The 22,863-nt window shown below is 35.6% G+C and overlaps 1 protein-coding gene across 1 annotated transcript; it reads right to left on the minus strand.

The window, feature by feature from the left end:
* Window positions 1–178: 178 nt before the first annotated feature.
* LOC108280896 (myosin-7) lies at window positions 179–22,500 on the minus strand. The gene is made up of 39 exons (XM_017496397.3): window positions 22,451–22,500; window positions 22,226–22,284; window positions 21,901–22,099; window positions 20,836–20,979; window positions 20,575–20,731; window positions 20,175–20,202; window positions 19,302–19,407; window positions 17,486–17,578; window positions 17,325–17,388; window positions 17,013–17,111; window positions 16,813–16,916; window positions 15,912–16,050; window positions 15,717–15,835; window positions 15,461–15,610; window positions 14,713–14,883; window positions 14,244–14,553; window positions 11,840–11,913; window positions 11,542–11,747; window positions 11,322–11,445; window positions 11,108–11,244; window positions 10,772–11,027; window positions 10,438–10,680; window positions 10,176–10,352; window positions 9,957–10,102; window positions 9,784–9,874; window positions 9,318–9,707; window positions 7,836–7,962; window positions 7,627–7,745; window positions 5,847–6,043; window positions 4,514–4,697; window positions 3,214–3,379; window positions 3,002–3,126; window positions 2,601–2,909; window positions 2,318–2,521; window positions 1,928–2,224; window positions 994–1,098; window positions 791–886; window positions 576–710; window positions 179–412 (listed from the first exon to the last, which is right to left on the minus strand). Exons 3-39 carry the CDS (start codon window positions 22,090–22,092, stop codon window positions 392–394), a joined length of 5,805 nt encoding a protein of 1,934 aa, XP_017351886.1. The 5' UTR covers window positions 22,093–22,099; window positions 22,226–22,284; window positions 22,451–22,500; the 3' UTR covers window positions 179–391.
* Window positions 22,501–22,863: the final 363 nt, after the last annotated feature.

Below are 22,863 nucleotides of genomic sequence, written 5' to 3' on the forward strand. Positions count from 1 at the left end.
AAACTACAGCCAACAAATTTGTATAAAGATGTACCTATTGACCCAAGATTAGATACTTGCAACTCTTGACCCTAAAGGCTAGGTTTCATATCACTGATTAATTATTCTACTTTTATGTTAGAATATTACAATTTTATTATACTTTTTACCTTTCAATGAAAGATATTACCTATGCAAATTCATGGTTGTTCATGTAGTTTATTTATATTTCACTTCATAACTTTGTCCATTTATGATTATAAACATACATTGAGTTAAGGTCCATCAGGGACACCTATTAATGGTCATCTTTGGGGAACACACACTAGTCAGACTGCATTGAGTGACTTTATTTTTTGATGCTGGACAGTGCAGGAGAGGGTACATATAGTCTTAGAGAAAGTCCAGAGCTTTACTCTTCATCAAATCCTTTCTGTATTAAAAAAAGAATGTAGAGAAAAAAAAATCCAGTCATTTGCTTATTTAGAGTAATATATTAAAGCAGTCTACAATACTGTAAATGACATATTTGATAATTGCATATCAAATCGACATGAAGATGGTGAAAATTGTATTGAAAAACACCATAAACACACCTTTGATCCAGGTTCACGGCTCTTTGCACGTAGTTTGTTGACCTGGGACTCAGCGACGTCAGCCCTCTCCTCAGCTTCATCCAGCTCATGCTGCAGTTTGCGGAATTTTCCAAGATGAACATTGGCCTGTTCTTCCTATGATACAAAGTTTACACAACAAATTAATTACATGTTTCCAGCATTATTATGTCATTTCCATCAATCAGGTTACTTACAGCATCTTCAGCAGCTCGCTTGTAAGCCTTAACTTTAAGTTGCAGCTTGTCCACCAGATCTTGAAGACGGCCTATGTTCTTGCGGTCCTCTTCAGACTAGAGGTCATCAGTTAAAAATAAAGCAACATTAATATGTTTAAATGTGATCAATGTTGGTGATTAGATATTAGAAAAAAGTGTAAAAATAACATTTATAATCAAACCTGGTAGGAAAGTTCTTTAATGCGACGTTCATATTTGCGAATTCCCTTCACAGTTTCACTGCTTCTTTTCTGCTCTGCTTCAAGTTCACTCTCTAATTCTCTTACCTGAAATAAATTTGACAAAAATATACACAGGATATTAAATAAATGTACTGACTAAAATATAGCACCATATATATTGTGCAGTGCAGCATATAGCACCATATATGGAGCATATAGCATATAGCATATGTGGAGCATATAGCACCATATATATTGATGTGAACATTACCCAAAGCTGCTAGCCCGTATTTGCATGATTTTATGATTAAATAATTGCACGAATAAGTAAATGGTCTGCACTTATATAGCGCTTTTTTAACCTTAGTGTTTTCAAAGCGCTTTTACACTATCTCCTTCACCCATTCACACACACACTCACACACCAATGGTAACAGAGCTGCCATGCAAGGCACTAACTTGCCATCAGGAGCAACTTGGGGTTAAGTGTCTTGCCCAAGAACATTTCAGCATGTGGAGTCACGTGGGCCGAGAATCGAACCGCCAACCATACGAGTAGTGGACAATTCACTCTACCACCTGAGCCACAGCCACCCCAAGCCGAGTAAGTGTACAGGTGTTCTTTATAAAGTGTTTGATGCATACTTATTTAGCTGATGGCAATTGACCAGAGCCTAGCTACAGGAGTAGAGAGTTTTCACAGATTTCTTTTTACCCTGTAAGGTCTGATTAGCGAACTGATGACATTGCTTGTTTATAGAAAATTTGAGGACAAAAGAATGTTTAAAGGTAATTGGACAAAGAAGTATGTGTTTATTCTTCCTTGAAAATAATACATTAAAAATAATAAAACTACAAATATTAAAAACATAAAGTGTTGTTTACCAATATTATTTACAATTTGTGTAGAATTTGAATACAATGCTGTACTCACCCTGGCCTCCAGCTTCTGCACTTGTTTCTTGCCCCCTTTCATGGCAATTTGCTCTGCTTCATTCAAGCGCTGCTGTAGGTCCTTAATTGTTTGTTCCATGTTCTTTTTCATCCGTTCCAGATGGGCACTGGTATCCTGCTCTTTCTTTAGTTCCTCTGCCATCATGGCAGCATCAGTGATGGCCTTTTTTGCTTTTTCCTCAGCATTCCTGCACTCTTGTATTGAATCCTCCACTTCACATTGAAGCTGGGATATGTCAGCTTCTTGTTTTTTCTTTTGATTCAGGAGGCTAGTATTCTATAAATTGAAAAGTCAGTGATGTGCTGATGCTCATTTATTAAAGATGGCAAGGAAAAGCAATAAGACATGCAAGAAAGAAGTAGGACTCACCTGTGAATGCAGAAGCTGAACTCTCTCACTGACATCTAGTAGTTCCTGTTCTGCAAGCTTGCGTCCTCTCTCCGTTTGCTCTAGTAGGCTCCGGAGCTCCTCAATTTCTGCCTGTAGCAGAACGTTACGTCTCTCTACAATGGCAGTATTCTCCTTCAGATCATCGTTGGCATGGATAAAATCATCCAACTGGATCTGGCAGTCCTAAATAAGAAAAGTTTGTTTTTAGATATTTGTTACAGTATATACTGTATTTGTCCATTTAAATACTTCTACTTCTTGCCTTGAGGTTAGATTGAATTATTTTGAGCTGTTTTTGAGCCTCTGCAGCCTGTCTATTGGCTTGACTTAGTTGGATCTCCATCTCATTAAGATCCCCCTCCATTTTCTTCTTTACTCTAAAAGCTTCATTCCTACTACGAGTCTCTGCCTCCAAAGAGCTTTGCAGGGTATCAATTGTCCTCTGCAAGTTTCTCTTTGTCTGCTCCATTTCCTCATCTTTTTCAGCCAATTTACGTTCATTTTCAGACTTTATCTGATTGAGTTCCAGTTGACTTCTTAGTATTTTTCCCTCTTCATGCTCTAAGGAGCCCTGCAAAAAAGGAATACATTTTTAAAAAGAATTTAATTTTGAAAATGATGCCACTTTAAAATTCACAGCTGAATGTTGTTTCATTGCTTTACCTCTGCTTCCTCCAGTGCAGACTGGATGTCTGTTTTTTCTTGCTCTAGCTGTTTACGGGCCTTCTCTAATTCATGGATTGTCTTTCCACCTTCACCGAGTTGTTCAGTTAGATCACTTATCTCCTCTAAAAAAAAAGAAAGATTACAATTTTAAAAAGTCTCTGGATTATATAGTAAACACTAGCCCAAAATATGCATATTCATTCATGTACCTTGGAGAATCTTATTCTCTCTCTTCAAAGTTTCCAGGTGATCTAAAGATTCCTCGTATGAATTCTTTAACTTGAAGAGCTCGGTACTCAGAGATCGGGCTTCCTTCTGGGAGCTTTCAAGCTCACACTGAGACTCCTCATATTTCTGCTTCCACTCAGCAAGGACCTTGAAAAAAATTAATAAAAAAAAGAAAAATTTAATACATACACAGTGGGGGAAATAAGTATTGAACGCTTCAACATTTTTTTCAGTAAATATATTTCCAATGAGGCTATTCACATGAACTTTTCACCAGACTTTGGAATTAACTCAAGAAATCCACACATATAAAGAAATCCAAACATTAATGTCCATAAATAAGGTTATGTGTAATAAAGTGGAATGACACAGTAGAAAAAGTATTGAACATACTAACTGAAATTCATTTAATACTTAGTGGAGAAGCCTTTGTTTGTAATGACAGCTTCAAGATGCTTCTTATATGAAGAAATTAACCTCCTGCAGTATTCAAGTATGAGTTTGGCCCATTCTTCTAAACATGTTGTCTTTAAATCTTGTTCAGTTGGATTCAGGTCAGTCAGGTGATTGAGTGGGCCATTCTAATGCCTTGATTTTTTTCTCTGAAACCAACTAAGAGTTTCCTTTGCTTTATGCTTTGGATCATTGTTCTGCTGGAAGGTCCACCCACGTTTCATCTTCATCATCCTGGGGGATGGCAGCAGATTCTTCTCAAGAATCTCCCGGTAAAGGGCTCCATTCATCGTTCCTTCAATTATATGAAGTCTGCCAGTACCATGTGATGAAAAACAGCCCCACACCATGATGCTTCCCCCTCCAAACTTCACTGCTGGTATAGTGTTTTAAGGGTGATGTGCAGTGCCATTTCTTCTCCAGACATGGTGTGTAGTATGACAGCCAAAAAGTTCAATATTGCTCTCGTCTGACCAGACTATACTCTCCCAGTATTTCATAGGCTTGTCCAAATGAGTTGTAGCAATATTTTTAAATGAGCTTTGTTATGCCTTTTCTTTAGTAATGGAGTCTTGCGGGGTGAACGTGAGCAGTGGAGTGCATTGCCTATTGTTTTCTCTGTAACAATGGCACCTGCTGACTCTAAGTGTTTCTTATATATATATATATATATATATATATATATATATATATATCAGAAATGCTCAATTAAAACATCTAAAGCATAATTGCAATATCAAGGACTCAGTATTCTATCAATTCTTTAGATTACAATAATTTGGGGGAATTGAGTTGTAATTAGTTATATAAACCATTGTTTGGAGTTACCTTATCAAAATTCCTTTGTTTCTTGTCCAAGGCAGCAGCAGCTGCATTTGATCGCTCCATATCCACCATGAGGTCTTCAATTTCATTCTGAAGTCGGTGTTTGGTCTTCTCAAGAGAGGAACATTTAGCATTAACTGCCTCCACAGCCTCTTCTGCATCCTGCAAACGCTGAGCAAGTTTTTTCCTGTATAAACAAAATAGTGTAAATACTGTGTAGATTTTCTGCAAGTCAGTATAGATCACATTTTAAGGGCAGGTGGGAAATTGCTATATAATGTGTGGTGGAGAGCACTGTCTAACACTATTTTTTAACACAGACCGTTTTTGTTGACAGTCTGATCATCTCCTTCACTGCCACTGTCACCTTAAGAACAGTTGCTCTACTGTGTTTCCATTACTACTGTGTTTACATATCATACAAAGGTGTGAGCATCATGGTCAGTGAATGAGCATTTTTTTGGCACATTTTGGGCTTTCAACATACACATTTCTTCCCCATTCAGTGCAAAAAATGACATTTTTCCAAGTTAAAATATCTTGAATATAGTCAAATTGATCTAGTATTTCCTAGTATTAAATTACAAGGAACCAAATCTAAGATTTTTAAACCTATTTCTTGGCATTTCTTTTTACTAATTTCAAGTTTGAAGGCTTGACATCTTGTTCTATTGGCAGATAATTTTGTATAAATTCAAGCATTTATTTCTAGAGAGGAGCAAATTTATCTGACAATAGAGTAAGAAAATGTAAAACTTGAAATTAGTAAAAATGTGTAAAAATAGGTTTATTAAGCTTATATTTGGTTTACTGTAATCATATAATAGGAAATACTAGATAAATGTGACTATATTCAATATATTTTCACTTGCTAAGATTTTTTTGTAGTGTAGATCTAAATATCACTATAATCACTGTTCCTATTGAAACACTAGCCAGTTGAACAGGTGTTGTGATTGAAATAATCTTCTTCCAAACTCATTAGATAATTTTCTTTTGCCATTTGATCCAAAATCAAGATCAGCAAGGAATGCTCAGCATTTTTATACATGCCTTAGAGCATGATATTTGCTTAGCTTCATCATGCAGTGCACCTGTCTGGAATCATCTATGCTTGTTATTTTTGTCTACTCATTTAACCATTTTCCCCTCTTTAATTTGTCATCTATCTTATCATCTGTACATACTGTATCAGAGACTTATATATACCTTCAGACTATTCACAGATTTAACATACAGTAGATTACAATTTATTGTGAATATTTGATATTGTAATTATAAAGCCTCAAGATTGATCAAATCTGTGACTATTTTCACATAGGCGTTTATGCCTTACTTGGCTTCTTCCAGTTCTTCTGTCCTCTGGATAGCATCAGTTTCATACTTGGTTCTCCATTGAGCGACCTCAGCATTAGCCTTAGTGAGACTACGCTGCAGCTCTGTTTTTGCCTCCTGCTCCTCTTCATACTGTTCTCTGAGTAGATCTGAATCATGGCGAGCAGACTGTACTGCATGGGCAAGGGCATTCTTGGCCTGAGAAAAGAGGTGAAAGTTCAAGGCACTGTTGGTTAGTAGCATTAATTATATTATTACTTTTATGGAGTAATAGAGAATATATACATTTTTCATTTGGGATAATCAATAATTTGGGATAATCAGAGACTCTACCTCTCTAAGATAATCTTTTTGTTCTCATACATGTTACATGATACTTAATCATGTTACTGACCTGTAGCTAATTAATCTAATTAGTTGCAAAATGTTCCTCCAGCTGTTTCTTTTTAGTAAGACTTACTTTTCCAGCCTTTTGGTGCCCAAGTACCAACTTTTTTGAGACGTGTTGTGGCCATCAAATTCAACATGTCCTTATTTTTTCCTTAAAATGGTGCATTTCCTCACTTTAAACATTTGATATGTTTTCTATGTTCTGCTGTGAATAACATATGGGTTTATTATCATTGCATTCTCTTTTTATTTACATTTTACACAGGCTCCCAACCTTTTTGGAATTGGGGTCGTAATAGTATTCCTAATAAAGCTTTGCACACTCTTGGCATCTTCTCAAACGATTTCATGAAGAAAGCTAAGAAGGCCTTCACAAAGAAGGTTTTTCTTAAAGTACCCCAAATAAGCAGTGCACTTGTTGGCTTTTTTGTCCAAAGCTCTAAATGAAAACTACTTGATTTTAAGTAAAAATTACTTGGTTTTAAGTGAACATTATATTTTGTTTCAGAAATAAATTTATTATTCACTATTTACATGTGTCTTAGAAAGAAATAAAGAAATATTCAGCAAGCTGTGCTGGTCTAAGGCCAGGAAGATAGTGAAGGATGCAGCCATCCAAACAACAGACTCTTTTCTCTGTTGCAGTCAGGGAAATGCTTCTGCTCCCTGAAGGCCAACACAGAGATTATGAGGAGAAGCTTCTTGCCACCGGCTATTGAGATTCCTCAACCAAGATAACACCTAGGACCAGATCTTGGATTTGTTTGCATAACTCTCACAACCCCATGCATTCCTGTTAATATACCCGAATTACCTCCGTAGTTATAAATATTTTTTATATAGTTAGCAATTTCAATGCAACTACCTCAGCCCAATGTTGCATAGCATTGTATTGCACATATTTGCACTTTATTCCAAATATAGTCCATACTGTTAATGCCATCTACCTTTTGTATCCTTTATATTATATTTTTCCTTTTTCTACTTGTATACAAGTAAATTCTGGTTTATGTAAATTCTATTTTTATGTCACAGACAGTCGTAAAAAGCATTTCACTGCACGTTGTACTGTGTATGGTGTGTGTGAGACCACTAAAAATTTTGTTTGAATTTACAAATTTCAACCATAAACCTTTATTAAAATGTATTTAAAATCATGAAAAATATTCTGGTGTATCCAAATGATTGATTGGCAATGTAAATTTGTAATTTGTGATTGGTAATGTAATTTTTTTCATTATATACTTCAATACACATATCTTTGTTTAGAAGCAAACGTGAAATATTTACTGTTTCCAATTTGAATTAAAGAGTGTGATATTTTGCCCTTTGGATGTTACCAGCTTAGTCCACATTTACATAAAATGAATATGAAATTTGGAATACTTTACCTTAACCTCCTCTTCAAGCTGCCTTTTTAGATCATCAAGCTGTTGAGAATAGGACTGTTTTCCCCTTGTAAGCTGAAAGATTAATGAGTCCTTTTCTTCTACCTGTCTTGACAGCTCATCTATGGTATTCATAACATAGTAATATTCAATTTAAATAAAAATTTTCATGTGGTAAAGTGAGAACAATATATGTGGCATTCTCAGCATACCATTCTCAGATTGAAGCTTTGCCTTCTGAGTTACAAAATCATTGAGGGATCTTTGGCTTTCCTCACACTTGTTTCGGAATTCATTCAGCTGGTCCTCCAAAGTCCTGCTCATTTTCTCCAGGTTAGTCTAGCAAAAGTGCATATGAAGGGAAATGTATTTGACAGTAGACCACACATCAGCTGTCATTATGATACAGTACATGTCAATTTCCTGTATATACTTTACAAACCACACTTACTAGAGTGGAGACACATTAAACCACATTTTTTTTGTTTTTTTAAAAAGAGATTTAATGAATTTTACTTTAAAATAATTTGTACTATATTAAAACCCAAACATTTATGTTTTGTAGATGGCTTGCATTCATGAAATTTTACATGTTCATTCCTATCCCTATTTAGAAAGGAATTATCCAAATGTTGATCATTGCTGGATTTGTGTTAGAATTTACTGTGTAGTGATATCTATCTATCTATCTATCTATCTATCTATCTCTCTCTCTCTCTCTCTCTCTCTCTCTCTATATATATATATATATATATATATATATATATATATATATATATATATATATATATATATATATATATATACAATAAATAATAAAAAATAAAAAAAATGTAAAAAGTCTGTGTTGCTTTCTTGGTTAAACAATAAAAACAAACTATTCCCTAAAAGATTTTCTTTTGAGGGCATCATTTTAAATTCTAAAATATTATTTTTTTATGTTTAGGTAAGCAAATTTATATATATTTAATTAAACATGGCCTCATTCATTCATAAATAAATGTACATTTTTAATAGGTCTAAAATAAAAACTACTTGTAACAATATCAGAAATCAACTGGCAAAGAAATGTTGTTTTAAAAACCCTATTAATCTGTACAGACTTGTATTAAACACAACACTGGACTAACTATGAAAGGTTTGCATTAGTTGAATTAGAACACACGTTTTATCAATATATTTCAATGACATGTATGGAATTTGCCAGATACCTTTCTCCAGAGTGACTTATAGAAGAATATGCAGAATCAATGAAGAATCACACACACAAAAAAAACTCAGTGGCTGTTTCTTCTGTGATCAATAAGCTTAGATTTTGCTTAAAATATTTCACGTTATATGAAATTTTTAAATATGAATTATTTTCTTAAACAGGCGTTAATGCTGTGCATTATGCATTATATCTAGACACATAATATCTAGTATTAGCCATTTTATGGACCTTTAGTAAGGCACTTAGTATACCTTGTGTACTAAATTTATTTATAATAAATTTATTTCTGTAGTGCCATACAAAGGTTTCTACACAGAAAAAACATTGGTTTCTACAAAGGCACTTAAATTTAAGGGATCCCCAGGGCAACAGACCAAAGAACTGAATAGGGTGTTAGTCAGAATGCATGATCTAAGAAAGTATTATTTGGAATTTCACATTTTACATTATTAATTACATTAAATATTCACTGAGAACTTACTTTGGACTTGACAATCTGTTCCATGCTGGAGACCACATCATCTAGCTCCAGTTTAAGCTCACTCTTCTCTTTCTCTAATTTTTGTTTGATCCTCTGCAAGTTATCTATCTGCTCACCCAGTTCAGCCACACTATCAGCTTGTTTCTTTCTAAGTGTGGCAGCTGTGGCTTCATGGTGCAGAGTCGCCTCTTCAAGGTCTCTGCGCAGTTTCTGAAACTCGGCCTCCCTTTTTTTGTTCATTTCAATCTGAGCCACAGTAGCTCCTCCAGCCTCTTCCAGTCTCTCACTTATTTCCTCCAGTTCTCTTGCCAAATCTGCCCTCTGTTTCTCCACCTTAGCTCTGGCAGCTCTTTCGGCCTCAAGCTCTTCCTCCAGTTCTTCTACTCGAGCCTAAAATAAACAAAACTTACACATTGTTCTATATTTTATCCATTACACACTTTATCTGTAAGACATAATTAAATACCTGCAACTCCTTAATTTTCTTTTGTAGTTGCGCAATGATGACTTGCTCATCCTCAATTTTACTATTCAGCTGGCTGATCTCAAAATCTTTCCTAAAGAAAACAGTTTTAGATAAGTTATTATCAGAACACATATACATGTAATACCTATTAGTTAAAACGTTTCTTTTCTTACTTCTTAAGGCGTTCCTCTAGTTGTTGTTTGTCATTTTCCAGGTCCATTATGCTTTCTTGGGCCAACTTTAAGTCACCCTCCAGCTTTCTCTTTGCCCTTTCGAGATCCATACGAACTTTCTTTTCTTGCTCTAGAGATCCCTCTAACTGATGAAAACCAAGAATTGAAATTAAACCTCTGGAAAGTATCTATTTGCTATTTCATTTTTTAATCACTTACATCATCAACTTGCTGCTCTAGTTTGACTTTGATTTTGGTGAGGGTGTTGACTTTGTCCTCCTCACTCTGCAAGTCATCCAGGGTTTGCTGATGAGCCTCCTGCAGGGCTTTCTTCTCCTTGGTTAACTTGGCTATGATTTCATCCAGAGCTGCCATTTCCTCAGTCAGATTCTTCACCTATGATATAGCAGATTTTGAGAAAATTGCCTTTAAATTTGATATATTGTTGTACTGTAAAACTTCATGTATGAGGTACAGAAACCTTATTCTCGGTGGCATGTTTCTCCTTTTCCACTTTAGCCAAAGTCAACTCAAGATCATCAATGTCTTTCTTGAGCTCAGAGCACTCATCCTCCAGCTTTCTCTTTTTAGCTGTTAGCTCTGCATTCATTTCTTCCTCATCTTCAAGTCTTTCGTTCAGGTCTTTGACTTTGGCTTCCATCTGGATCTTATTTTTAATTAACCCTTCACACCTTTCCTCAGCATCACACAGATTGTCTTGTTCCTGTGTGCATTGGAGCAATTAAATATATTCATAATTAAATATTAGAAATTAATTATTTTGTCAACTGTTTCAAAGTGGATTTTATACCTACCGCCTGCACTTGAAGCTGCAGATCATTCTTCTCTTGGAGAAGTGAGACCATTTTCTCCTCAAGTTCTTTTCTACGAGCTTCAGATTTGGCATAAGCCTCCTTGAGTTTCAGGAATTCCTCTTTCATGTTGGCCATCTCCTTCTCTGCTTCAGCAGATCTCAGTAATGGTTTGATCTTGAAATACAGCTTCATCCATGGCCAGTTTTTAACACTCATGAATGCACGCACATTCCACTGTATAACAAGCAAGGCATCTCTTTTGGGCAGAAAGAAAAAAATTAACACATTAAAAGTTTACAAAAATGTGAATTAAAAAAATTGTCTTGACAGACATACCTGCGTTCCACCATCTTCTGATACTCAAATCTTGAGAGAAGCCCACGAGACCTGGCTTGGATTCCTGTTAATATTTTAGATAGTCGTTCATCTCGCATTTCCTCCAATTGACCTAACAGGCCAGCTTTGAAAAACACCTGAAAAAATATATTTAATCACCTCTAATTTTGTTGAAGCACTTTTGACAGAAAATTTTAATAACTCAAACGTTTACCTTTGTGTGCCCAAATTTGTACTGTTGGATATCCACATCAAGTGAAGCCAACAGTTTTTCAGCCCCCTTCTTGCTGTCAATGAACTGTCCCTCTGGGATTGCAGATGGGTTAAGGATGCGGTATCTGCAAAATTACATGAGAAAGTGCTCAGAAATATTACAAGTGCAAGTTTGTTACATAGTTTATCATGAGTATGCTACTTAGGTTACATTCCAGTACCTCTGTTTGAAATCTCCATAAAGGATTCTGTTGGGGAAACCCTTCCTGCAGATCCTGATACCTTCAAGCACACCATTGCAGCGAAGCTGATGCATAACAAGGGGGTTTTCCATTGCACCAGGAGTCTTGGACTCATTGGGAATGATGCAGCGTACAAAGTGTGGATGAGTTGAGCGCAAATTTGTCATTAGCTTATTAAGATTTTCCTGAAAGTCAGCAATATTAATGTAGTTAATAGGGATAGTACAACTAACAGAAAAAGGTCATGGCACTTTGGACGTATTCTCTGTGCACATACCCTGTGAAGTGCTGACACTGTCTGGAAAGATGATCCTTTCTTCTTCTTTTCTTTTTTGCCAGAATCAGCCAATGCTGAAAAAATATTACCATTATGTTTTAGTGCCATTCAGCATTTTATATGTGTTTTCAAAGTTATATGAGGTAACTTAAGAGCTCCAAAGAAGCAAAACAGTCTACCATAGCTGTCACAACAGTATCCATCAACTACACAGTTTGCCCCCAAAAGACATCATACTCAGACTTCTGATTTCTTTTTTTATGTATTGGGGTTATCCCTGTGTTTTGATTCTTACTGTTTTTATTTGATTTCTGGATTAAATTGTTACATATACATATACAGTCATGAGAAAAAGAATGCACACCCTCCTTCAATTCTATATTCTATTTATCAGGGCCAAAATAACATTTGTGTGGTCCACACCAACTGCTATAAACAAACAAATAAAATCAGCTGACACAAAAGCACAACAGATACATAACTCAATATGTAGTCTTTTTTCCCAAAGTAAAAAAAAACATTCAGAAAGCAGGTAAGAAAAAAAGTAAGTACACAATTGTTACTTCCACAATCATTAAGAGAGTGATTAGCAGCCAGGTGTTACTAATGAAATGCACAAGATTAGTTCACTATCAAGAAGTGTGACTACCTCTATTAATTTAGAACCCTAGAGCTACAGCATGTGATCTACAGGCCTCTGTAAGCACATTTAATGTTTATGTTCATGATACCACAATCAGAAAAAGACTGAACAAGGGTGGCTAGGAAAAATGCTTCTTCTTGCTGTGTTCTCATCAGGTCGACATTGGTTTAGAGCTGACAGTTATCCGCAAAGCTGCTGATTCTTCCCAGTGTAGTAATAGACCAATGTGGGAAGAATTAGCAGAATGGGAAGAAAATTACATGGTAGAGGGTGAGGCCAATTGTAGGTCAGTCCATCCTGTCCCAACAGTCTACCATTGTATATCCTCAACAAATGAGTTATCTTCATAAGGAATGGATGGGGTAGGGGGCACTTAAATGCCTCAAGGCCTGAGGCAGTGATGGTAAATGGACCTTTGCGGACTAACTGCTACGTAAGATGTGCTGTTGGTGGTCCATTTGGTCGAACTGGTTTCATGAGTCCAAAAAGGCAGGGCTGTTTGGCAAATCATGTCTGGCAGCACAGATTGTGTTAACAACACTTGGTAACATGAAGAGACGGAAAGTTGCTTCATATCCTGGCTCCCATGTCTAGGTGCGAGGTGCCAGCACTCTGACAGAGGGTGGTACTTCAACTTCTGTACAGTACATGATAGTTCCAATGCTAGCAGTAAACAAAAAAGCTAACCTACTGTTAGTACATGCAACACACAATCAGTGACGCTGTATTCAACACTTGGGCAGAGCATATCTGGGCATAATGCTTCATCTAGTAAGGCCACTAGCAACTCGATACAGGCATCAATGGCAGGCATGTGTCCCAGTCTGACCTGCTTGTTATCCATCATATTAGCTAGAATGTGCACCACAGAGCTTCAGTGCAGTTGAGGCTATGGGTGGTATAGCATTATCTGTTCCACTTAGACCACTGCAATTTTAAGTGTGACTACCACAGCGAATCTAGGACATGTCAGCTGTGAGCTGGCAGAAGGCAACTCAGCCCACTGGTTGGTTAGACAATGGGGGAGTTGGAATACTCTAAGTGGATGATGTGGAAGAACTTGACCTGGCAGGAAGAATGAGTAATGAATGGAGGAAAACCTGATTCCAGCCCCAGTATTGTCAGTTAGAGGAATCCAGCTAACTTGTAGACAAAGTGCATGGTAAAGTGAGGGAAAACCACTCAACCGTGTCACCAACTAACAGTCATAGGACTTCTGGTTGGCTAGAGCTCATAAAATGAGAGAAGAAGTGATAGTGCCAAGTGAAAACCTGACCCAGTGGGGACCAAGAGATAGAAGTACTGCTACTGAGCAAAAAGGCAATAGCAAGTTTGCTCAAATAACTAATGATGCTAAATACTATGCTAAATGCAATGCTGAAGAGGGAAAGCCAACTCAAAGCTAGCTGGCATAGCACAGAATACCACAGCTATGACTATAAAAGTACTAAAAAGTTATTTAAAAAAAAAAATGCATTCCTTGCAACCAAAGAGATGATAGGAGGCTATTGCCACCTTTTGATGACAGATAACCTATAGCTCCAATCTTAGTCACTAGCTGCTAAGCTGATAACCCCATATAATGTACATGTGATCTGACATGTATATAAGGTGGGAAGAAGAAAGCAAAAGATGGCGGTAGGACAAACATGTCACTTTGTGATGGTTTTGCAAGGTTTCAGCATGCATGTCCATGCGCACATGATATCCAGGTGTTTCTCACCACACCTAGTAAGGTGCAGTAGAACCATCTTTGCTTACCTGTGTCTACTCCAGCATAGTTTGCAAACAGTAAAGCCAGCAGTTTCAGTGAAGATTTTTGGTAGAGTCCTACTACAGTTTCATTTAATGGATCCTTGTTCTTTATGAGCCAGTTGATGATGTTGTAGTCCACAGTGCCAGCATAGTGAACAAGGGCAAAGTGAGCCTCTGGCTTCCCCTTTATAATCCTTGGCTTCTGGAAGTTACTTGATTTCCCCAAATGGTTGTCATAAAGCTTTGCTTTAAAGGTGGCATCTGTGGCTTTGGGGAACATGCATTCCTCTTCAAGGATAGACATGATACCCATGGGCTAAAACAAAACAAAACAAACTGTTTACATTATCAGTGAGTAAATATTAACCATTATATCTATGAGAATAATCATAGCACAAAGAGTAAAACTATACTGCTTGTCTTTTAAACATTTATTATTTATTAAACTATTGTTTGAAACCTATTAATTACCCACCTTCTCAATCAGATCAATGCAGGCTTGTAAGTCCATGCCAAAGTCAATGAATGTCCACTCTATCCCTTCTTTCTTGTACTCTTCTTGTTCCAGCACAAACATGTGATGGTTGAAAAACTGTTGCAGTTTCTCATTTGTAAAATTAATGCAGAGTTGCTCAAAAGTGTTTAACTGTAAATATATGAATATATTGATGAATTGATTGAATGTATTCATGTATTGACATCAACTTCTTTGTCAATGTCACAAGAATTCCTACTGTATCTGACATCTACCAAACATTGAACAAAGGTTACATTAGAGTGTCAACTTCACAGTTGTCCAAAATCAAACCAGTTTTCATAGGCTTCTGCTCAATTTCAGTTACAAACTTTCATCATAAACCATGTCCTCAAAATACATTTAACTGAAATAAAATATCTAATAATTCCACCTAAAATTCTGTTTATTGCAACAATCATACCTAAGAGTACAGAATATTATAAATACAAGCGACTAATACAGTCACAAAGAAGGAAATCTGTTCAGTGTGTGTTTGCATTAAGTCCATTCTAAGTGAAACTGAGTAAAAACTCGGTTGTAATTAAAGTAGCATGCTTTATACAAAAGACTTTATTCAACAATGTCATCTGATTACTGTGGTAATATTAACATGTTAAATGTTTAAATCATACAGATTATTACACCTTATATCCTAAGTGTTCTAAGAGGATACTGTATGTATGATTTTGTGTATTCATGAACTCACTTCAAAAATCTCAAAACCAGCAATGTCCAATACACCAATGAAATACTGACGTGGTTGCTTTGTTTCCAGAGACTGGTTGATTCTCACCACCATCCAGTGGAACATTTTTTCATATAATGCTTTGGACAGAGCACCAATGGCATAGTTCACCTTTAAGAACCAGCATAAGGAGTCAAAAAAGATGTAAGAAGTACTTACTTCAAAGTATTATTTTTGTTGTTTATTTTTGAAGGTAATGCGATAAAGATTTGCTTACCTGTTGGACATTTTGTCCTTTGGTCACCCACTCATTGCCTACTTTAACTCTTGGATGACACAAACCTTTTATGAGGTCAGAAGAGTTCAGGCCCATCAGATAAGCAGCTTTGTCTGCATCTAAAAATAAATTAAGATTTCTGTATTAAACTGTGATAGATCATTCATTTCTTGTGGCAACATGCATTATACATACCCTCAGTTCCATCAGCTTCTGCCTGCTCTTCACGCTGCTTTTGCTTGTATTTCATGTTACCAAAGTGCATAATGGCTCCAGTAAGCTTGTATATTGAGTTTTTTTCCTCTTGTGTGAAACCCAGTACATCGAAAGCATTCTGTAAATGAAGCAATGAAATGAAAAGCAAAGTACATAACCACATTAACAAAAGAAAGATATTAATCCTTAAAACAAATGTTACAGATGATAACAAATAGAATGTCAATAAGAGAGCAAATATATATATATATATATATATATATATATATATATATATATATATATATATATATATATATATATATATAATTGCTCTCTTATTGACAATCTATCAATATTAACTATGGTTATTATAACAGCAAAGGAGGACTAAATCTATAATGGAGTGTTCAACAAGCACATATGAGTGTGATTGGTTAGGTGTCCACAAACATTTGGCAATATACCTCTAGTCGTAAATCTGAAAGAAGATTCAGTAATTCAGTAATTCACTTTAATGATTATAACAACCAAAATCTCCCCCCAATCTCTTGGGGAAGGCTTTCCACTAGATTATGGAACGTCGCTGTGGGGATTTGTGCTCATTCAGCCACAAGAGCATTAGTGAGGTCACACTCTGATGACAGGTGTGGAGGCCTGACATGCATTCAGCATTCCAATTCACCCCAAAGGTGATCATTAGGGTTAAGGTCAGGGCTCTGTGCAGGCCACTCAAATTCTTTTATACAAACATTGCTTAACCATGTCTTTATAGTGCTCATTTGGTGCACAAGGGCATTGCCATTCTGGAACATGTTTGGGCCCCTTAGTTCCAGTGAAAGGATATTTGATGATTTTTGATAGATATCTGAAAACAAATTGCTTGAATATAGAGACTTACATCAGTTGCCATTAACTCTTCAGCATCATCAATGGAAGGAACTGTGGTTTCTCCCTGAGAGATGAATGCATAGTCATAGGGGTTTGGTGTCACCAATAGCATCTCTGTAGGAAAGAAGAATATTATGCCATTTTCTCGACATCTTTATGGATATTGAAGGTGTTTCATTTTTATGGATTTCATTGCTTCTATGTACTAACCAAGTATCTCTGGTTTCTTGTTTGACAAGATTTGATAGAATATGTGATAATCTCTCTCTGCCTTGAGCTGAAAGGTCACTCGAGATTTCTCCAGGAGATCTTAGTAAAGAAGAGTGTAGCATAAGTGCTATGGCAAATATGTAAAAATAAGAAATACATGTATTTACAAATACACTGATATGGCAAGAAATTAATTTAACGGTGCAAAAAAACAAAAATTTATTATTGTCTGTATCAACTGATTAATGACATTAGTGACTTTGCAATCTTAAAAGTTTTAGACAATTTTACAAGAGGTGAGGAATAACACACATGTTTCAATGTCAGCTGATGCCAGTTTCCCTCTGGTGTCGAAGTGAATTCTGATAAATTTGCCCTGAAGAATATAATTGAAATAAAAATATCAAAGCATTTTACACAAAAGAGAAATATTGGTGTACTATTAAAAGCATAATGATAAACATTTATCCTACAAATCTTGAGGAATTATCATTTCTAATAGTCTTTGCATTGCCAAAGGCCTCCAGCGCAGGGTTAGCCTGGATGATTTGGTCTTCCAAAGTTCCCTGAAAAAGAGAATGTATACCAAATGATTTAATTGCTAGATAATAAAAAAAAAAATCTATCTATCTATATAGATAGATAGATAGATAGATAGATAGACACACACACACATGCAGTGCTTTCCACTAATATTGGCACCCATGGTAAATATGAGCAAAGATGGCTGTGAAAAATTGTCTTTGTTGTTTGTCTCTGCTCTCTTGGATACCAAACAGGAACATCAAAAAATATCTTCGTTAAATATAGGTGTGCAAGAATTATTGTCACCCCTCTGAATTTATATGAGAAAAATATATTTGAAGTATATTCCCTTTTTTTATTATTTATTTTTTTATTTTTTTACTACGCCTGGGTGACTAGGAACAGGAAATTGTTCAACCATGACTTCCTGTATCACAGGGGTATAAATATGAGGTAACACGTATGCCAAATTCCCTTAGTCATTCATAAGAATGGGTAAGACCAAGGAACATAGCGGTGATGTGCAGCAAATGGTTGCTAAGCTCCACAAAATGGAAAATGGCTATAAGAAAATAGCACAAGCATTGAAAATGCCCATTTCCACAATCAGGGCAATAATTAAAAAGTTCCAGTCAACTGGAAATGTTCAATCAACCTGGAATTAGACATGTGTCTATATTGTCTTAATGCACTGTGAAGAGGATGGTTTGAGTGGCCATAAAATCTCCAAGGATCACAGCTGGAGAATTGTAGGAGTTAATTGCATGTTGGGGTCAGAAAGTCTCCAAAACTACAATCCGAAGTCACCTACATCACCACAAGTTGTTTGGAATGTTTTTTTTTAAAAAAAAAAAAGTCTCTACTTTCATGCAAAAACAAATTCAAGCATCTTCAGTTTGCCAGACACTACTAGAACTTCAAATGGGATCGGGTTCTATGGTCAGATGACCACCAAAATAGAGCTTTTTGGCAATAAACACCAGAGGTGGTTTTGGCACACACAGAGAGGTATCCATATGGTAAAATACCTCATGCCCACGGTTAAATATGGTGGAAGCTTTTCTGAAAAACTGTTTTGGGGCAGTTTTTCTGCCAGAGAACCTGGACATTTTGTTAGGATACATGGAATCATGGACAAATATCAGCAGAAATTAAATGAAAACCTGACTGCCTCTGCCAGAAAGCTTAAAATGTGTCATAGTTGGATCTTCCAGCAGGACAATGATCCAAAACATACATCAAAATCAACACAAAAATGGTTTACTGACCACAAAATCAAGGTCCTGCCATGACCATCTGAGTCATCCCCTGACTTGAAACCCATATAAAACCTGTGGGGTGAACTGAAGAGGAGAGTCCACCAGAGTTGACCTTGAAATTTGAAGGATCTGGAGAGATTCTGCATGGAGGAATGGTCTCAGATCCTTTGCCATCTATTCTCCAACCTCATCAAGCATTATAGGAGAAGACTCAGAGCTGTTATCTTGGCAAAGGGAGGTAGAACAAAGTACTGACTAAACGGTGCCAATAATTGTTACACAACTATATTTAGCTTTTTTTTTTTCGTTTTTTTTTTTTTTTTAATTAACCTGTTTTGTTTGCAATTTGTTTGATATCCATGAGAGCAGAGTATTTTTGTTAATTTTTTGAACAGCCTTCTTTGCTCATATTTACCAAGGGTGCCAATATTAATGGAGGGTACTGTACACATACATAATTATTACATATTATATAGTTTATATATGAAAGTATGTAAATGGAAACCTTGTTTTGACCAGGTAAGTCCTTCTTTGTCCCACTTGCTGCAATACTGGCAAAGTACTGAATGACTCTTTTGGTGTTTACAGTTTTCCCAGCACCGGATTCTCCACTACATATGAACATATTAGTTGCAAGGTAGAAAGTAAGGCATATAAACATTGACAGGTGTTTCTCAGTGCCCAGGTGCGGCCTGTTAGATTGATTGTTTGAACAATTAATAACTCTGAATGTCTATTTAAGCAATATTGCACAAGCATGAGTGCGGGTATCCTGAATATCAGCATGGATGTGATTTGGTTGCAGGGCAAGTACAGTAGGTAATCACAGTCATAATGATATACAGTACACCCACACTCTTTTTCATGGAAGTATTTTGCGGTCACAGTTTATGTGTCCACAGTAGGAAACGCAACTGCAAATACAGTTTGCATTTGCTTTTGAAAATTGTCCGCAAATTACTTCCATACTTGCTTATGTGATATTGCTTAAGTAGACATTCAGAGCTATTGATTGTTTAAAACTATCAATCTAACAGGGCACACATCTGTTCAATCTAACAGGGCACACCTGGGCAACAAGAAACACCTGTCAGTCACATGTTCAATTCTGATCTACTGTCTCATATTCACCTTTTGATCTCAAACCTGAATGTCTTCAGTGTATAGCAAAAACAAAAGAACTGACGTTGCACTCCAATACATGTCCTAACATGTAATACTTAGTCCCAACTGTCAATTTCTATAATTGACAACTATTAATATATGAATATAATGTGTGAATAAATTATATATAGTGTTCTTTTAGAAGCCTTTAGAAAAAAATATGTGAGATATAGCACTCAGTATGTTATAAACACATGGCTTGTTAGTAACTTACGTGATCAAGAGTGACTGGTTTTCACGGTCTATGTGAAGAAAGAAAGAGTATTATCTATTACACACTGCAAAAAGCACCTTAATATATTATTTGTAAGGAATGACATTTAATTTCCAAACAGTTAATGGTAGACTTTTTGAAAATGGGAGATTTGTATATAATTAGAAAATTTAGACAGCATTTTCCCCCCAAAGTATTCCCTAAACATTAATAACAATTTATAGTCATAAAAGGTAGGACATCTAAAGGACATGCACATCAGTCCATCACTTTATTGTGGTTTGATTTATTTAGAAAAGTTAAGTTAAATTAACTTAAGTTAAATTAGTGTTAATATTAACTTAATGGTATTATTTATCAGTGCAGTAGAAATAACTATTGTTACTTGATTATCATTTACCTGACAACATATACTGGTATGCATTATCAGAAATGGAGAAAATGTGAGGTGGTGCTTCACTCCTCTTCTTGCCCCTATAAGCTATAACCACTTCCTGATTATACACTGGCAGCCACTTGTAGGGGTTGACAGTGACACAAAACAGCCCTGAATAGGTCTTTGAGAAAAAAAAAATAAATAAAAAATACATATGCATTCTGTTAGATATTTTAAACAATAATGAAAGTGTTCAATGGGATTGAATCAACTTTATTTACTTACATAGATCATCCAAGCAGCATAACGCTCTTTGAGATTATACAGTACAGCTGGCTCATGCAGGAAAGTCAGCATGGCCATGTCTTCAATTTTGTCAAACTTTGGAGGATTCTGTTGCAGAATCTGGCTGTCCTTAAATGTCAATGTCTAAAAGAAAAATTATGGTGATCAGAATATTACTTTCTGGACATGACGAAACTTACTGAAAACGGTTTAACTATCTTTATATGCAATATATATATATATATATATATATATATATATATATATATATATATATATATATATATATATATATATATATAAATCCTGTAACTTATTTTATTGTATTTTTTAATTTAATTGTGAACATTTAAGAATAGCTTTCATTCTTTTTTTATTTATATTTTCATTGCTTTAGTTTGGTAATTTGTATGATTTATAATGTGTAATATTTAAAATGTCAATGTTGAACAAACAAGAAAAATTCTTTCAGGTTTCTACTATGCCTGTACAATGTACAGAGCATGTTTGTTATAGACACGACATGTCAAAGCATGGAACCAATATTGGAGCTATTTTAATGCTTTTGTTAAAAAGTCAAATTGCTGACTTATTGGTATCTGGTTTAGACTCTGTTTGGTTATAATGCTGTCTTTATTTGAAGACTTTATTTGTCTTTATAGACGTTACTTATAGACTTTACCCATATTTAAAAAAAAAAATTTATATTCATTTTATATTAAAATTTCCAAAATTATATCCATAGGGAGTACAAGATGTAGTACATATAGTGCATAACTAGTTCCACTAGATGCCAATAAATTCCTTTTCAACTTAGAAAAAAAAATAAAAATTTAGCTGGATCACATTTCTAATTTCCACAATTTTTATCTGTATTTCTATCACACATCTAATATTTACAATTTTAAAGATCTTTTTGTGTATATATGCAGTTTATTTTTATACTTTTAAACTCAAAAGCATTCCATTTTCATTTAAATGTTAGATATTTGAAAGCAACTTGTATTCATGTAATATGTATTTATTCAAATAGAAATATAAAAGGCACATTGTTTTCAAGCTGACCTTCCCTGATTCAGTCTCTACAGTCACTTTATCTCCTTCACGACTGGTAATTGTGGCCTTAACAAACTCCTCCACAGGATCAGGCACAAAACATTCTTTCTTCATGTCAAAAATACGAGTCTGTGCCTCTAAACGTTCCTTTTCAGACTTCCGCAGGTAAGGGCCTGCCACCCCAAACTCAGCATCCCCCATACTTATTCTAAGAAAATGTCAAATTGGTAAAAGTGATTAATGAATAATAAAATTAATATATTGCAACAATATTTCAGTGACTATTGCAAATGCATCTGCACTGCAGGTTTCATATAAACAGAAATGCACTTACTGATTTATGTCTTACTGGATACAGAGAATGGTGAAAATTCCAGTGCTTTGTTATAAAACCTAAAATTTAAGAAAAAAGAAAAAGAGAAAAGGTCAAACCAATCCACATTTTTGCAATGCATCAGCACATAATAAACAAGTATAGGCATGTTGAATTAGAAGCATTGTAAGAACATAGTGAAATGTGAAAAATAAGAGGTCTGTGGTAAACATTGGGAAAACTCACTCAATAGCAGGTACAATGGCTGTACTTTATTGCACTAAGACCTAGGCAAGTGCTGACATCTAATTTATAGCCTCTACCACTCCAATGCTATGAGGTCACACATGTCCTATGAGTATTCCAAAAATGTGTGCATGTGCACATGCGCACACGCGCACACGCACACACACACACACACACACACACACACACACACACACACACACACACACACACACACACACACACACACACACACACACACACACACACACACACACACACACACACACACATTTAAACACTTAGTACATCAACTTTAAGTGTTTGGACTGACAGGCAGGAACGCTGCATGTCTGTTTTATGCCACATTAGCACATGCTGCCAGTCTCTAATTCCCTGGCCCTAACCTTGTCATTGCCTTTTTTTATTTATCA

The sequence above is a fragment of the Ictalurus punctatus genome, chromosome 20 (genome assembly GCF_001660625.3).
Source record: "Ictalurus punctatus breed USDA103 chromosome 20, Coco_2.0, whole genome shotgun sequence".
Taxonomy (NCBI): Eukaryota; Metazoa; Chordata; class Actinopteri; order Siluriformes; family Ictaluridae; genus Ictalurus; species Ictalurus punctatus.

Bases quoted from the DNA above. Each gene is read 5' to 3' on its own strand.
- LOC108280896 (XM_017496397.3), bottom strand. From the start codon at position 22,092: ATGGGGGATGCTGAGTTTGGGGTGGCAGGCCCTTACCTGCGGAAGTCT. The intron at 15,611-15,716 runs GTAAGCAAATCT...TGGTTCTTAAAG, and splicing joins AAGGACAAAATGTCCAACAG to GTGAACTATGCCATTGGTGC. The intron at 9,875-9,956 runs GTAAGAAAAGAA...TGTTTTCTTTAG, and splicing joins CTAGAGGAACGCCTTAAGAA to GAAAGATTTTGAGATCAGCC.